The sequence below is a fragment of the Salarias fasciatus genome, chromosome 20, assembly GCF_902148845.1.
Source record: "Salarias fasciatus chromosome 20, fSalaFa1.1, whole genome shotgun sequence".
In the NCBI taxonomy this organism is placed as follows: Eukaryota; Metazoa; Chordata; class Actinopteri; order Blenniiformes; family Blenniidae; genus Salarias; species Salarias fasciatus.
In genome coordinates, this window is record NC_043764.1 from 9,853,263 (window position 1) to 9,869,388 (window position 16,126).

At 44.6% G+C, this 16,126-nt stretch overlaps 1 protein-coding gene across 6 annotated transcripts in view; it reads right to left on the minus strand.

The window, feature by feature from the left end:
* Positions 1–456: 456 nt before the first annotated feature.
* Positions 457–16,126, minus strand: part of kazna (kazrin, periplakin interacting protein a) — a 180,759-nt gene continuing 165,089 nt past the window's right edge. For 3 of the 6 annotated variants that reach the window (XM_030118085.1, XM_030118088.1, XM_030118089.1), the window contains 12 exons: positions 14,137–14,273; positions 13,655–13,825; positions 12,114–12,303; positions 10,285–10,421; positions 9,863–9,986; positions 3,878–4,086; positions 3,673–3,791; positions 2,751–2,982; positions 2,555–2,656; positions 1,897–2,063; positions 1,608–1,749; positions 457–1,284 (listed from right to left, as the gene is read on the minus strand). In XM_030118085.1, the coding sequence (XP_029973945.1) occupies positions 1,126–1,284; positions 1,608–1,749; positions 1,897–2,063; positions 2,555–2,656; positions 2,751–2,982; positions 3,673–3,791; positions 3,878–4,086; positions 9,863–9,986; positions 10,285–10,421; positions 12,114–12,303; positions 13,655–13,825; positions 14,137–14,273 (1,889 nt within the window). In that variant the 3' untranslated portion in view covers positions 457–1,125. Of the gene's footprint in view, positions 1,285–1,607; positions 1,750–1,896; positions 2,064–2,554; positions 2,657–2,750; positions 2,983–3,672; positions 3,792–3,877; positions 4,087–8,047; positions 9,987–10,284; positions 10,422–12,113; positions 12,304–13,654; positions 13,826–14,136; positions 14,274–16,126 lie in introns of those variants that run through there. The other 3 variants (XM_030118086.1, XM_030118087.1, XM_030118090.1) reach the window with 3 other exon arrangements.

The following is a 16,126-nucleotide window of genomic DNA, read 5'->3' on the forward strand; positions in this document are numbered from 1 at the left end:
TTGGCAAAACAACAAACTGAAATTGCTATGTGTCCATTGTTTTAATGTATTATCTATCAGTCCAGCATACAGGAGCAAACACTATGTAGAGCAGTGACGTTAGTTTGATTTATTGTGACACTATCCACTTCCTCACGTTGTCATGTTCCTTCTGTTGCACTCAGACCTTGATTCAAGAAGTTTGTAACATATTTCTGGTGTGATTTTAATTTTAGTTCTTCTTTGTGTAATTTGACTCGAGGCATCCCTTTATCCCAAATATCGGATTTGTTCAGCGATATGCGAATTTTGCCCCCAAAATAGAGAAACTGGGTCCTTGTTGTTAAAGTTTTGTCTTTTATTTAATAAGGAACAGTCTTTCAGTGCCACAAAATTGCCTCCTTCAATTTTTTTTTATCCCACTTGGTTTGCACAATCATAACAGCCATGCAGTCATCTGTAGCCAGCATGGTATTCTTTTTTTTTTTTTTTTTTTTTTACTGCACAGTATAAAAGATCAGAAGAGGTGCAATTTGCTTGGACAAAACAGTGTAAATGTGCAAGATGAAAAATGACTATCAAACATAAACAACTCTGTGGCTTTTTTTTTGTTGTTTTTTGTTTTCTTGTCTCCAGCCACATTGACAAGGCATCACAAACAGCAGAATCAGATGAGACGGAGGCAATTTACACAGATATGAAATGTCATTGAGTACCCTGTATAATACAAACAGTCTGGTTAAAATCTCTCCTCCCTCTGAGAAACTGTCACTTGCAGCAGTCAACGAAAAACAAACGGACCAGTCACATCCTGGTTCGCGCACAAAGAGAAATAGAAAAATATTCAATTTCCTTGACTTCTTTTAATTCTGGTGTTGTTGAAAGGAGATGTCTTTCCACAAAAACACCAAAATAACACTTGTCCTTTGCTTCATTAAACCAGGAAATTTGTAACAAGCATCACATCTTTTTTTTTTCTTCACAAAGTGCAATCTGTCATATAAAGGCTCTTTTTATTTATTTTTTTAACAAAACAGTAGTATTAATAATAGTGATAATAACAATAGTCCGTTGGTTCAGATGGATGATAGCTTGTGCCAGGCTGAGGCTGATGACGGGTGTTTGTCACACTCTGGCGGAGCGGAGTCACACGTTGGTGACCTCGATGCTGGTGTAGCCTCGGATCGGGCTTGCCTCGGCTCGGGGCGGAGTGCGATCTCGAACCTCCCGGGGGAGGGAGCCGCAGCTGCCGTGGCAGCTCAGGTCCCGTCCGCCGCGAGCTTTGGGACTGAATCCCGCAGGAGGCTACAACAGAAACACACAAACCAAAAATACTTGACATGGAGCTTGATTTAACACTTGTGTGTCGCCGCTGCTGGGAATGTGTTTGCTGAGAGTTACCATTTAATCCAAACTCTGGCTTTAGGGGCAGCTTGCTGCACTGTATTTGGCAGCAGTCCACACTTGAGGGTGGAGATTTGTGTATTTTGTTTTTTTTTTTGCCAATGTGTTTACTGCATATGGCTGGAGATATGTGGCATCCAAGAGATTTTTGTAGCACAAGTGAACACAGTGAAAACCGCGGTGGCAACTGAGGAAACGATTAGTTCCTCGATATATTTCTGCACCTTCACGGCCCTCCTCCTCAGCGAGCCCTCGTCGTCGGTGTGCCGGCTGGCAGAGCTGGGCGGTCTGCCCAGGGAGTTTTGGCGAAGGAGGGTTGGTGGCGTTCCCAGGCCTAGGCGCTCATAGTCTTGTTTGGCATCGGCTCTACAAAAAAAAGCATGGGAAAGATTTGCATGTTGAAGAACATGGATAACACTGAAAATACATTAGAAAACATGTTGCAAACAAACAAACAAACCCAGCATGTAACACTGACTGTTCTGGGAATGAACTCATGTGTTCTCCCCTCACCTGGCTGGGCCAATCAGTGTTTTCATCTCCTCAACAAGGTGTCGGCGGACCATGTGCTTGTTGTTGGGAATCCCCAGTGCCGTTGCCATGCTGTCGGTGTTAAAAGTGGGGTCCAGCACCATGACGGCCCCATGTACTCCGCTGTTCAGGAGGCCCTCAGCGAATTCCTTCACCAGCAGAGCAAATAAAAACTTATCACTGGTCTCAAACTCGTGGGGTGATACTGTGGTCATTTGTGGCTGAGGGGAAAACACGCCATACAGGAGAGTCCCTTGTAAAAAATTATGTCACAGTAGTTTAGTGTTCCCACCACTCTGTTGATATCAGCTTGATTATTCATACTTCCAGTAGATTCAAACAGGATGGCAGTGCAGACGTCTTATCACTGCACACTCATGCACGTAAAGGCTGTAATCTGACTGCTATCATGGAGTGGTAGCAATCCACACAAGAAATAAAGGGTTGCTATGGCACCATGGGGGAAAGGGAGAGTTCAGGAACATTCAGTTTCTTCTATTATCTCAACAGCTTCTTTGCATGGTATACTCATTTTTGCTGAATTTGTGTTAGTTCCAGGGTTTTGTTTTGAAAAGGTAACTGCAGTAGTTGTTGTCTATGTCTGTGTCTATGATTTACAGAGTTTCTCGCTCTGTCCCACCTTCAGGTCAATGTCTCTGATCCACTTCATGACCCGATGGGAAGTCCACACCATCGGATCAGCGTTCTGGTGCTCGCACTGTATCCTCCGAGCCTGTAGGGCCTGGGAATCATTCCAACAAATGCATTTGTAATCTCTTCTCAGGCTCTGCTTGGACCGGTTCGGAGCAGCACATACAGGCGCCTTTCTTTCTTACCTCCTTGTCGAAGTTAAGGGAGTGCAGCAGTTCGATGCCCAGCAGCAGGCTGACCTGGTGGAACTTCTTGGTGATGTTGAGGTGACGCTCAAGATCACGGCGTGTGAGGGAGTTCAGCATGCGGCCGTCTATCAAGTGAGTGTGGAAGGCTTGAGAGTACTGAGGCAGACCCACGTCGCTGAGCCAGGCCTTGGCCACCCAGTGGTGGTCCATATCTGCAGCCTTGGAGAGCCTGCAGACACACAGCGAGAGGGTTACTTCCACCCCGGGGTCCGGGGCCCTCTTGACCTTGGTTAACACCACAGATGGAAGAAATGAAACTATTTTATCCCACAAAACAAGATAAATTGTGCCACTTTGGTGTTTTAAAATGAAAATCCATGCTGCCCCAAAAAAACACCTTTAAAAAATATGCAAGTCCCAAAAAAAAAAGTGTCTGTGTTGCTACAAAACTGTGGACAGTTTTCAAAGAGACTCCACTTCTTTGATATGAAGCAGTCAGTGGAAACTCTTTGCTTTAAGGTCTGTGAATAATCTGAAGTAACAGGAACACGGAGGGAGAGCAAATCACGGTTCAATTTCTCAGATGTCATTTTCAATGCTTTGAGGTTAGCAAACTATTTCCCTGGTTCAACAGTGGAAGAAAAAGTGAGACAGTTTGTGAACTGATTCTTTAACTCTGCCTTTCATATGAATCCCCATAGAGACTCCAAAACACAGACAATTACATAGAAAGCTTCAGCATTCTTCCATCTTTTAAAAAAAAAGTCATAAATATGAGAGAAAATCTTTATATTGTTATGCTAAATGATGAAAAGCATCACCAAACGTCACAGAAAGCTCACTCTGAGCCACCAACAGATGGCTCTCTCACACCATTGAGCACCGTGCAGTCTGAGCAGGACTCCTCTGTCTTCCTCACCCTCTGCCGTTCTCTGCATCTCTGTAGTCTTCAATAGCCAGGCGCAGCTTCCTGCGATGCATCAGGCTGCTGATCCCTAACCCCACCTCCAGGTCTTCATCCGTCAGCCCCAGTAAAACCTGCAAAGCGCCACAGCGCATCACTCAGTCCGCCGCAGCCAAAACCACCAAGTCACAGTGTCCTATAAGCAACAGTCTCCACCAACCTTCCCGCTCTTGACGTTTTCCGAGCAGGTGCGGATGTACATGGGCATCGCCATGACGACCTCCAGCCAGGCCTGCACGGTGCCGGCCCTCCACAGGGACATGGGAGTGGTCCGGGCCAGTTCCACCTGCTGGAGGCGGTCCAGCTGGTCCTCTGAGCCGTCTGACAGGCTGAGGCTGTGGCGTGTGGGGCTGGAGAGGCTGTCTGAGTCTGGGAGGGTGGGGGGAAGAGGGCAGACACACGGCGATACAGTGGCATCGTGAGTGAGAGCCCAGGTGGCAGTGGGTGTAGTGACATAATAAAAACAATCACAATATTGCACTCAGAACTGTGTAAATGAGAAAATGGAATCAATCTTATGTCACCAGAAGCTAAATTTGAATGTAAAAGAAGTATTAGTTATGGCAACCAAAACCAAAAAAAGAATTATTTAGTTTTTGATATTAGTCTATAAGTTGCTGCAGTAAATTCATTGAATTGTATTTTACATTGCAGAGATGCCATGATGTCTTCAATGCATGTGCATGCATATATTATAAACAGCATGTATTGACAGAGGAGTTATGTATGCAAGTGATTGCAGCTGTTCAGTATAATGCAGTGTTGGTTTGTATAAACATTTTGCTGCTTTATTCAGCTTTCTCTCATTGCACAATTCATGTGGATTTCAAGTAGCTGCTAAGCCAAAGTAGCTTTAAAAATGTGGATTTTACCCAAATAAAGAAAAGAGCAATTTTAACCTCCTTCATCGGCTTTAATTCATTGTACTGGTTTAAATGTTACTTTTAGTCATGAAGGGTAGAGTTAAAATATAGAGTTAGAATTCGAACAGCAATTTCAATGCAAATTATTTCACACTATTTAACAATATTATATCAGTTTCTACATATACTGAATTTGATGAATTCAATTCCAGGTCTTGAAATTCAAATTCTGCTCCCGGAGGCAGAAACTGTATTTCCCAGAAAAAACAAAGCAAAACCACCAAGCATTAACCAGCACACTAAGCTTTTGGCAACATGACAACAAGCAGAGTGTTTGCCAGTAACGCTGTAAACAAAGTTGCAGCTTTAATACACAGGCTCCTCGCTTAAGAAGTCCATTAAACCAGCAGCTGTTTGAACAGTTGAATTAACATGGCTCATCTGTCTAAATTAGCCTGCAGCAAGAGCTCTCTCAAGAAGAGGGAAAAAAAATAACACATGCAATTAGGAAATGCACCGGGATACTGTGATACAAAATGATCACTGCTATGTGGAATTAGTATAATTTACTGAGGGTGGGGGGAGAATCTGCTTTAACTGGAAACGTGCTCACCCTTAATGATATCCTCCACTCTACCTGTTAGTTCAGAGTTGATTAAAATATTTCCTGTTTAATTATTTTTTTTCTTACTATGTCATGTGTAGAAAAGTAATTAGACAGAAAACGCTGGTGAGGAAATGATTCTGCAATACACCATCCTTAACACAAGGGGGCAACTTAGTCCCACTTTTGTTTTTCTTTGCATGATGTGTGTTTGTTTGGCCTCCTGCAGTGAGAAGCATCAACACTTTTTTTTTTTCCTCCATCTGACAATAGAAATGGCAAATCTCCAACTCACCTGTCGCATCTAAGACTTTGTGGAAAAACCTCCACACGCCCACCGGCCCTTTAAAATGTAGCCGCTCTCTTTGGCTTTCTGTGTGAGTGAGCATGAGCGTTTGGCCATTAAAGGTTAAGACTGAGGACTCATGGGAAGCTAATGAGCCCGGGATAAAAGCATCCACCTCTGAGCTCAGCCGTAATGGACAGCGTGGGATCTTTGTCCTTCTGCTCGGCCCGCTCCAGCTCTCCACATCCATTCCGGTATCTCGGTGGCAATATAAAGATGTGCCAGTGAGTAACGCTTTCTGTCTGAATCTTTCACTTTCCAGTTCAGCCCGGAGCTTTGAACTTCAAAGCAGAACAACAGGAAAAAAGCGAAATCAGTGAATACATAAACGGGTTTATGTATTTATATAACCTCCCCACCCCCCCAATATTCTGTCTCAGCATATAGAAAGACTGTATTTTAGCAGGCTTTACATGACCATCCTGTTTCCTCAAAAAGAAAGTGCATGGTCCAAATAAACAGTGTTTTTTATTAAACTTGCCTTCAGTAACTCATCTCAAGCTGGATGCTTTTATGTTCCCTCCTAAGAGCAACACATAAACTGCAGGTACGCTCCTAAGTGCCCTTCAGAGAGCAATTCATACTAAGCTGAATAAATCTGCTCTTTTGGCCAAAAATGCACTCCTGTCCAGACGCGAGATCAGTTTTTCACTCCGGAGAGAGTCCAAAACAAAGAAGTGGAGTGTACCAGAAGAACATCCTACCATGGCGGAGTCACTTCGTCATTTATCGCAGATTTTAAAATCAGTCCTGAGCGTAATGGAACTTACCTGATGTGAAGATTGTAAACATGTTTACAGGACAACGAGCTACGGCGTGCAGGACTAGGAGGGACTTTCTAAAAACCATGTTGGCGTAGTGTTTTGCTCTCTCACCTCACAGCGGGAAAATCCTCAGTTTGAGTCTGGGCTTTAGGGCCTTTTCTACGTTGAGTTTGCATGTTCTTCCTATGTATGTGGGTGTTGTATTTATTAAGCAGAGTTTAGTGAGAAGATCAGAAATTTGTGAGCCAAAGGTGAATTAAAAAGAAAAAAAAAAGTCAAATATCAATATTTTGTTGAGCATATGAGCATATGAATGTACTTGCTGTTGCCCTCAGAAGCATGTGGGAGCTCTGAATGTGGTTTTTGTTGTAATTAAGTTTAACTTGAAGAAATGCTAAACTCCAGGGTCAGTTCTGCGACGGTGGGTTGAGTTAGGAGGCATCTGCAAACACAGCTCGCAACCCAGCACAACTGGTTCTTTGGGTGACTGGAACGGGCGTACCTCGGTCCCACTGAGCCTGATTGAGCGGTTGCTCCTTGGGTCGCTTGGCTGTGTTGAGAGTCCGATGGAGGTCACACACGAGGGGTCAGTGTTAGAGGTCAGGGGGTCAAATCAAAGCAGAACATTATTGACGAAATGTGCTGACACATATGAGCTCGGTTCCAATAATCTGACATGGCTTCATCTCCCCTCTGCCGCCTTTGGTTTATTTATTTTTTAAATTCCAATTATTGATTCCAATGTAATTCCACGTATACAATGCTTTTTGATTTGAGTGAAAGAGGGACAGAGGGGAAAGGAGGCCATTTGGAAGATGCCGTCCTCTCACAGATGGACTTGCAGGGCTGCGGGACGCTAAAGCATATGTTAAGAATGAAAGCACCCCCCCCCCTCCGCTGGCATCCAGCGCCCAATCAGGATTAGAGGCATATCACAACAAATGAACACTCACAAACACACCAACATCGACACAGGGAAAGAGAGGACAGCCACATTTAAATTCAGCGTCATTTATTTTATTTTAAAATAATCTTATTCTCATTTAGTTCTGTTGAGCGTAACTTTGTTGCCATGCCTTTGAGAGTTTGCTACTATCCACTTCTAAACATCTCTCCGCTTCTGAACAGAAGTCCTCCACCGAGGCCCGTGCTTCTGACTTTAAATAAAACTCTTTCAATAATATTAATAATAATAATTTCATTTCTGTAATGTTATCTCATTTACAAAAAGTAAAGTATTTGTGGAAAATAAAATACCAGAGACCGTGGCTCAAAACACTAAAGAGCACAATGTTTGTCACTTGATATGTTGCCTCCCCGTCAGCAGGGGATCATAAAGAGTTGGTTACATGGAAAAATAAAAGTAAATGTCCTCACTTTTCATCGACCGTTTAATGAAATTATCTGGTTGAACTGTTGTTCCTATACATACACTTTAATACATTATGAATTATCCTAAAGATGTTCCTCTCTGATATGTGAGCCAGAATTCAGGGTTAAATAACAACCTTCCCACTGCGTACATGGGCACCCCTTCACCAAGCACCATATTTAAAGAACAGCTCAAATACCCAGTGTGTTAGTTTACTGTCAGGCAGAGAAAAGATTTCCTGGTGTGGGGGGGGGGGGTAAGGGGGGAGGGCACTGCAGACTCCGACTCAATCCAATTGGAAGGATGTAAATAATCCCAGCGTCTGTAGATAATCTTTTTGCTTGAGAAAATGTTATTAACCTTTAGCACTGAGTTAATTGCTTTTTTTTTTTTTTTTTTTTTTTTTTTTTTTCCAGCGGTGGCTTGAACTCTGCATGTGAACTTTTCGGGGGGTCAGCGGGGTCAGGAGAGAAGGTGCGGATTTGCTTGATTAGCACGCTTTTAAATTGTGATTTTCCACCTTCGCGTCGGGGGCTCGCTCACGTTACTCTGGTCTGTTTCACGTCTCTTCATTCGGGTTCCTGTTATCTGTTAAAATGACTTGAACTGCAGGGGCCAGGAAGTCAAATTGACAATCAGGATAAAGTCTGGGGTGAGAATAATTGATGCATTTAAGATCGCAGCTCTTTGAGGTAAACCTTTTCGCGCTCCCTGCAGCATCTCGGTGCATCAACAAAGAGACGGCTTCAAGAAACAGGAAGATCCAACAGGAGGAGAACTGCACAAAGCTTTAGGAGGAAGTGAAGTCGTTAAAATGGGTTTGCTCTGAGACAGCTGACCTCTGATAATTCAGAGGTAAAATTGCAAATGGTAACTTGTAGGTACAGATTAAAACTGATTAATTTGGAATAACAGGCTCTTCAGCATTAATCAGAGCACTCCTTGAGTAATAGAGGGTCAAGTTTACAGATCTAATAACTTCACAGGAAATGGAGGTAATCATGAATAAACATTGACTCAGTAACTGACCTCTCTTTTTCTTAAAAAAAAAAAAAAAGAAAAGAAAAAAAAAAACAGACACTTTAGCACCCTCTTGACAACATACCCAGGGAAAGACATCTCTCCTCAGTTTTGTTCAGCATGCATTTGGAGACTGGGACTACGTGCATGCATGTCACACAGGTACCTTCTATCTGTTCAGATAGAAAAAAAAACACACCGCTTACATTTCCTGTTTGGCTTCATAATGCGGCGGAACAAACTGTTCTGAGAAGAAAGTTCATTCTCCGCTAAGCAGCTTCTTTTGAAGTCTCTTTGAGGGAACATCAAGGAGTGCTTCTGCACAGTTTCTTTTTAATTTATCTTTTTCTTTCTATTTTTTTTTTTTTTGAAGGGGCGTATTAGCTGGCAACCGAATTGTTGGTGGATTCGAGGAGTCTGCATGTTGCCTACAGGAAACTGTTCTCATCTTGTCAGTGTGGAAAGAGGAGGAGGAGGAGGAGGAGGAGGAGGGGTGGACCAAGCAGGACAATAAACGGGGAGAAGTGTGAGTGGAAAAAGTAGTGGGAGGAGGAGGAGGAGGAGGAGGCAGGGTTGGGGTACATGTCAAAAATAACAGAGGGCATTCAGGGGACAAGGAGACATTTACACGCACAAAGTGCACATCAACTGTTGTTATTTACAAGTACAGCAGTCCTTCAAGTTTCCAGTTGAGTCAAAACAAAACAAAAAAAAAAAGTCAAAATGCAAAGAACATTTAAAAGATCCAATAACACAGCTGTTCTGGAGGGCACATACAGCAGAACACGTCCGCGCCGCCGCCGCCGCCGCCGCCGTGTTGTTCTCTATTTACAGGACTGTACATTACATACAGGTGCAATTTGCTTGTTAAGGTTTACACTTCAGCGAAGCAAGACGCGCCTCTGGCTTCTGACATGGCCTCTGACCATGGATGACACACACACACGCGCACGCAAACACTCGCTCATACACACACACACGCTTGCATGTGATACTACACAGGCGCACAAATTATTACAACTGTACACACGGACACTGATCCACACACACACACTCGTGTGCTTCAACACAATGTTGTCTTTCGATAATGGCCACAAAGGCTCTCCAGGTGCTCGGGGACGTGTGTGCTTTACCAGTCTGCATCCTCCTCTATGTAATAATCAGGTGTTGAAGTACCATCAAACAAACCGGGGTCGAGGGACTTGCGCTGCTTTCCCCGGGCGAAGACGCGCGACAAAGAGCCCAAGCCCATCTTCTCTTTCTTTTTCTTACGCTTCGCCTCCTCCAGATCTTCTAGGGACTGCGAGAAGAAAGGGGAAGAGAGAGAGAGAGAGAGAGAGAGAGTCAGTGAGGAGGTGCAGGCTGGGCAATCGAGAAAAGATAAAGATCTCGACGTCAAAGAAGAGTGGCATGCACTGATTCGACGTCCACGGCTGGTTTTTCCACCAAAATTCAACTTCAGGCAGACATGAGTTCAGCCAGAACGATGATGGAGGGGAGCGACAGCGGCCAGGCAGCAGGGCAGCCCAAAGCTCCTCCAGAGGAGGAGCGTACGTGACGGGGTGGCGGTGGCAGCGGCGGTGGCGGGCAGCTCTTACATTGCACAGAGAGTGAGTCCGATGGCGCGGTGAGTTGATGTCACTGGGTGTGGATGACCGGTCCCCCTCCACCGCAGAGGCGTCGGAGATGATGGAGGGCTGGCGCGAGTGGCACGGGCTCACCCGCACGGCAGCCACTACAATGGGATGAGAGGGAGAAGAGAACAGGCTCGTTTCTTTCTCGGGGTCGGTTTTTTTTTTTTTTTTTTTTTTTTTGGGGGGGGGGGTCCAAAAGTAGCGACAGGGGCGAAAAACGAGAGTCGTCGCAGCTGTGGGCGCAACATATACGAGGATTTTGAAGTCTGTAACAAAAAGCCTGAAATTATTTGCAATCAGCTGCAGTTGCTAGGCAACTGAGAAAACAGCTTCACAGAGGTTGAGAAGAGAGAGTGTGTGTGAGTGAGTGAGTGAGTGTGTGTGCGTCTGTCTACCGGTAGGACTGATACATACAGTGCACCCAATTGCATCGCAATTTGGGGATCGTGACTGTTCACACGTATTCTCAGTTTTTTTGTCTGAGCCTGCTTCACTCTCCAGATGTCCCCAATTAGTCCACAACCTGCGAGAACCTTTAAAACTGCCCTTTAAAACAACCTCAGAGGATGGACTCTTACCCCGGTGGCTGCCGGGCTAATTTATACAAAGCTTTCTGCTTTAGGGTGGAGAGGAGAGTGTGTGTCGATGACTTTGGCTCAGTGTAATTCGACGTATTGTTTTCAGATTTCTGGCTAAACCATTACTTCCAGGTACAGTTTTTTCGATAATCACAATATCTTGGTATGAAGCTTAAATAATGCTTTACATATCTGTGTGCAAGAGGATTTAACATCCATTCCTCCACCTGCAAAATAAATAAATATAAGTTAGTTAATGTAAGTTATGTCCAAGAATTTCACTCTTGAGAGCTGATACTTCTGCTTTACTTCAGTTTTGCAATGCATTTACAATAGATGACGCTTTTTGTCTGGCATGATGTTTAAGTAGGTTTAATTATTCTGAAAGGGAGATTGTTTTTATCTGCATCTGTTAAAGAGTGAATAGGTCCCTGCATGCCGACATGTTTGGCTTTAATATGTTGCTTAATAATTACACATAGCAACCAAGCAGACCGCTGTAGAGCAGGGATTTTTCCCCAGCTGAAGTGGATGATGGGTACACTCGGGCTTATCTGCCTTCCGTGTGCAAGAGATGTTGCAATATTTCAAAATAATGGAAAATAAAAACCCCAGTGGTTTGAATTTCCATATGTGGTTTTGTGAGGCATTTCAGCCATAAATGTGCGAGCAAGTGTTGCAACAGGAGATGGGGTTTCTCCTCCTCCTCCTCCTCCTGAGGTGTGTTTCAGGAAAATGGTACAGAAATGTTCTCTTTTTTTTTTTCTTTCTTTTTTTGAGGAGCCTGAAAAATAGCAAAGTCAAGGAAAAAGTCACAAAGTCATGTTGAAAAGTTGTGAGAAAAATTACCACTTGAAGGCAATTTTTATGAGCATTTAACTTGAAAAATCCAAATCATCCCTCGCTGCCACCCAATGTCCAACATGTCGGAGATGTTTGCGCGTCGCAAAGATGAAAACAAGCTGTAAAGCCAAACGTTTTTCTCAAAGATACAAAAAACGAAAACAAAAAAAAAAAATCACTTCAACTGATACAAAAAGCACACGGCACATCACAACTGGACCACTGTCGGTGAACACTGTTCATTCTGAGCGGATGGCAGGAGTGAATGTGTGTGAAGCCCGTTCACATGAGCATGCAGAGGTCAGTGATGGTTAAAACAAAATCAATCCGTTTGGGCGTCGTGTGCAGGACGGAGGTTTCCACCCAGCCTACCCTGTCTGTCGGTGGGGTGTCCGGTGTGCACGTAGAGCGTCTGCTGACTCTGCCTGATGGCGGCCGTCAGAGGGAGATCGGCCTGCATCACCCACTCCTGGTTGTTGCCGTTGACGACCGCCTCCGTGGGCATGGCCAGCGAGTGGCGCTTGGGGACGTCCTTGGTCAGAGTGGCGAGAGACTGCTTGGCCTTAAAAAGGTAGACAGACATCAGCTGTGATCAATCAGAGAAAAGATACACAGCAAAGAAAGTTTTCTTTCACTTCACTGTTTCTAGTATTTTTCTCTCTGTTTTTGTTTTTCCATTTGGTGTGTGAAGGTGCATATATATATACTGTACATGTGGAGTTACAGATCTAGTTTTTCCCTGCTCGTCTCTGAGTGCATGCAGATATGCGAGCATCCTCCCCCGGGCTCTGGTCTCATGAAAAATGCAGCTGTGTTTTCCTGTTTTCTCGTTTGTAGTGTGAAATCTTTCGCTTCCACTCCAGAGAGCGCTGACAAAAATAAGAATAATTAAAAAAAAAAAAAAAAAAAAATGGACAGAATATCTGCAGGAGTTATTTGCTGTTTGTCACCTTTGGTTTAAAAAAAAAAAAAAAAAAGAGAGAGAATGAAAACAATTAAGCTTTTCTGTAACTTCGATTCTGGAGCTGCTGGAGCTGTGGATGATGTGTCAGTGTGTGTTTACTGAGCGTCAATATTTCCCCCTGCTTGTGTCTCTGGTGTCTGATTAGCTCTGACATGTTGGCGTCTTTCAGAATGTTGCCGCTGTTTTACAAATCTTATCATCATGCCAAGCGGCGGCAGGCTGCAAATCACCAGCACAATCAGCCCCTCTGCAATCATCTCTACCTACCGGCAGTCAAACGATTATCAATCTCGGGGTGTGACATGCAAAACAGAATAGGATCGCAAATCTCAAAAGTCATCATTAGATGTCAGAGTCTTGATGTGTTTTTTTTTCCCCGTCCAAGCAGAGCGGCGTTCAATTAGACCTTCAAACACATTCAGATCAATCACGGCACGGATCTGTGGGATCACTAGGATCAGTCGGGGTGGGCGGAGGGTTAGTCATGAGAGACGTGCATCTGGAGGAGCTGGGAGGGGGGGAGGGGGGAGAACTCAAAACCACAATCAGGTCACAATTAGGGAAGATTTCTTGGGAGGGGCAGGAGAGGTCAAATTTTCAGAGCTGGGGGCCCATCTTACCGCCATGACCCTAGGAGAGTAGTCCCTGTCCACAAGGCGCTCAAACACCCGGTACTCCATTCTCTGATTGACACAGTTACTCATCTGGTGGGGGGGGGGGTGGAGACATGTTGACAGCTACACTGTACAATCAAAGCTTTTTGATCATACACTCAAAATATGTGATTTTCTCCTGCTTTCTTTCAACTCTTCTACACACTTTCTAACACACAATCAGCGATTTTCATTATGATTCTGATTATTCTTGAGGCCACAAGAAACACGGGCAACGTAAAATTCAAACTGCCTCTCCGCCGCCCTGTGCGCCCAGCTACCCCCTTCGGTCTCACCATGGCCAGCTCGGCCTCCAGCTCCTTGATCCGGTTCTCCTTGAGGTCCAGTTGGGAGCGCAGCATCCCCGTGTGCTCCGTGGCCTCCTTGGTCTGCCGCCGCAGGTCCCACTTCTCTCTCTCCAGGAGGTCTTTCTCCTTGGCCAGTGCCTTCACTGCGTCCTCGCTCTCCTGGTGGACACACACATCCTGATGGGTTGGGTCACACACCGTGCACCACTACACTGAACGAACCCAACTTATAGTCAAAAGGCTCGTTAAGAAATTCACAAAAGGACGAACACATTTGTTTAACAATTTGACAAGAAAACTGGAGAGAGAGAGAGTTAGAAAATCCCCCAAAGTGGATGTGAGGTGAGAATGTGAACCGCTGCACTCCTGTCTGGCTCTGAATGGGACTAAAAAAAAAGCATGAAAGACGGGATGTTTGCGTGCGTGCACCCTCATACCTGCGAGGAGACGGAGCACGGCTGTCACAGTACCTTTCTGTGCTGCTCATAGTTGCGTATGAAGTCGCGGAGCTGCTCCTCTCGGCTCTCCAGAGTGGCATAGAGCTGCTGCATCTGGTTCACCAGGTCGGCTTTCTCCGCCTTCAGACGCTTACGGTCTGACTTCATGGCTGCAAAGAAAAAGAGAGCGGTAGAAAAAAAAGATTTATGATGTCGATGAGAGTCGGTGTCAGAGACAGGTCAATATTTCAGTGTTACTATATCAAATTCATCAAATTTGAGTGTTAAATATTTGTGACCATTAAAAAAAAGTGGTTAAATTCATTCAAAATGATTTTTTTTTTTTTTTATTAGTTATATCAATAATGATTGAATACTCTGATTATCATATTCATATTCAGCTGTGACTGGTTCCAGCCACCTGCGAGCATGAATTAGATAAAGCAGTAGAAGACACAGATGGATGAAAACTAAGTATAAAACTGTGTTGTTATCGATGATTAATGCGATGATTAATGCTGACGAACACAGTAAGACAATAACAACAGGTGTGTATGTTTGCATGCTACAAACTGTTCTGTAAGTAGAGACGTTGAATCCATATTTATATATTGAACTAAGTCTTATATAAAGAATGTAACTACTTCTGCCATCTCAGTTATTCATTAGCATTGATTTTTTTTTTTTTTTTTTGCGTACACCTCTATGCAGATCCTCCAGATGTTAATAGAATTCTGTTTCTTCACAACAGTTGTAGATATTGGTTGGTTAAATGCAATAAATTGAATTTTCATTGCACAAAACACACACAGATTCGAGCGTTTCTTTAAATCAAAGTGTGCTGTTCAAACTGTAGCAGCCTCATTATGCATAAAAACTGGGTTATTAAGCTTCTTAAGATATGAAGCGTGTAAGGAAAGACATTACACACACCTGCTGTGTCTGCCGGCCTAATATGGCGTGACTGCATGTTGATAGAGAGGTGAATCACACATGAACCCTTCTGTCAGTCTTCGCTGTGCTGCAGGCTTCGTTAGAAGCAGACTCTTTTTATCTCCCCCCCCCCCCCCCCTCTCTCTCTCTCTCTCTCTCTCTCTCTCGCTCGCTCGCTCTCTGAGCCTTGCTCTCTCTAATCCGCTGGCACCTCACCCACGCATCATGATAAAGAATATAGTTCACAGTGGTTATTCAGAGAGGCTCTAATTTTCTCAAAGACAACATCTCCTGCTCTCTCTCTCGCTCTCTCTCTCCGCCTCCTGCTTTCTCTTCATCTTCTCCAACTCTCCACCCAAGGTTGTTTTCCAGACATTTGTCTAGAGCCGACACTTTCCCTCCAGCTACAGCTGATGATGTATAATTCATTTCCATTTCATGTATTCGCGGTCTGTCCGTCCACCTTTGCATCTTTCATTTCTACATCCATTTCCTGGCAGCGGAGCATCTCTTATTGTTGGATCGCTCCTCGCATCACGTGTTCACGCCCCTCACCACCACCGCTGCCATCGCCCCGAGCCAGCTGTGTGTCATTAATTAACTTATATCACAGCCTGGTTAATTGTGTGGCATTCACAAGTTGCATCTGGGGAGCGACGCTCAGGCAAGTCAAATGAAGTGTGATTTCACAAGGACAGTTTCACCCTCCGCGCACCCTTTCATATCTCTGCCTTTCACTCGCTCTTACAGGTGGAATCCCCCGACTGCCAAATGGATATGCAGACCGCGGCGGCTGGCAGAAAATGAAGACAAAAAAAAAAAAACCATCCCTGAAAAACATCCCTCACTGACCAGCAGAAACAGGAAACCTCCCAGCACCTGCCTCAGGAAGTGGAATCAAAGGCGTCTTTGAGATGAGCCAAGCGCACTACGGCTCCCGCCTCACATCCTGCACCTGCGACCGCTTGGCAGCCGCGGCCCTCGCCGGTGCCGGACGCAAGAAAGCGCTCACTGTGTCTCGGTGAATGGGTCCCATTCAGCGCCGCAAATCACGTTAGCGCTGTTACTTAATGTTTATAACCGATGCATG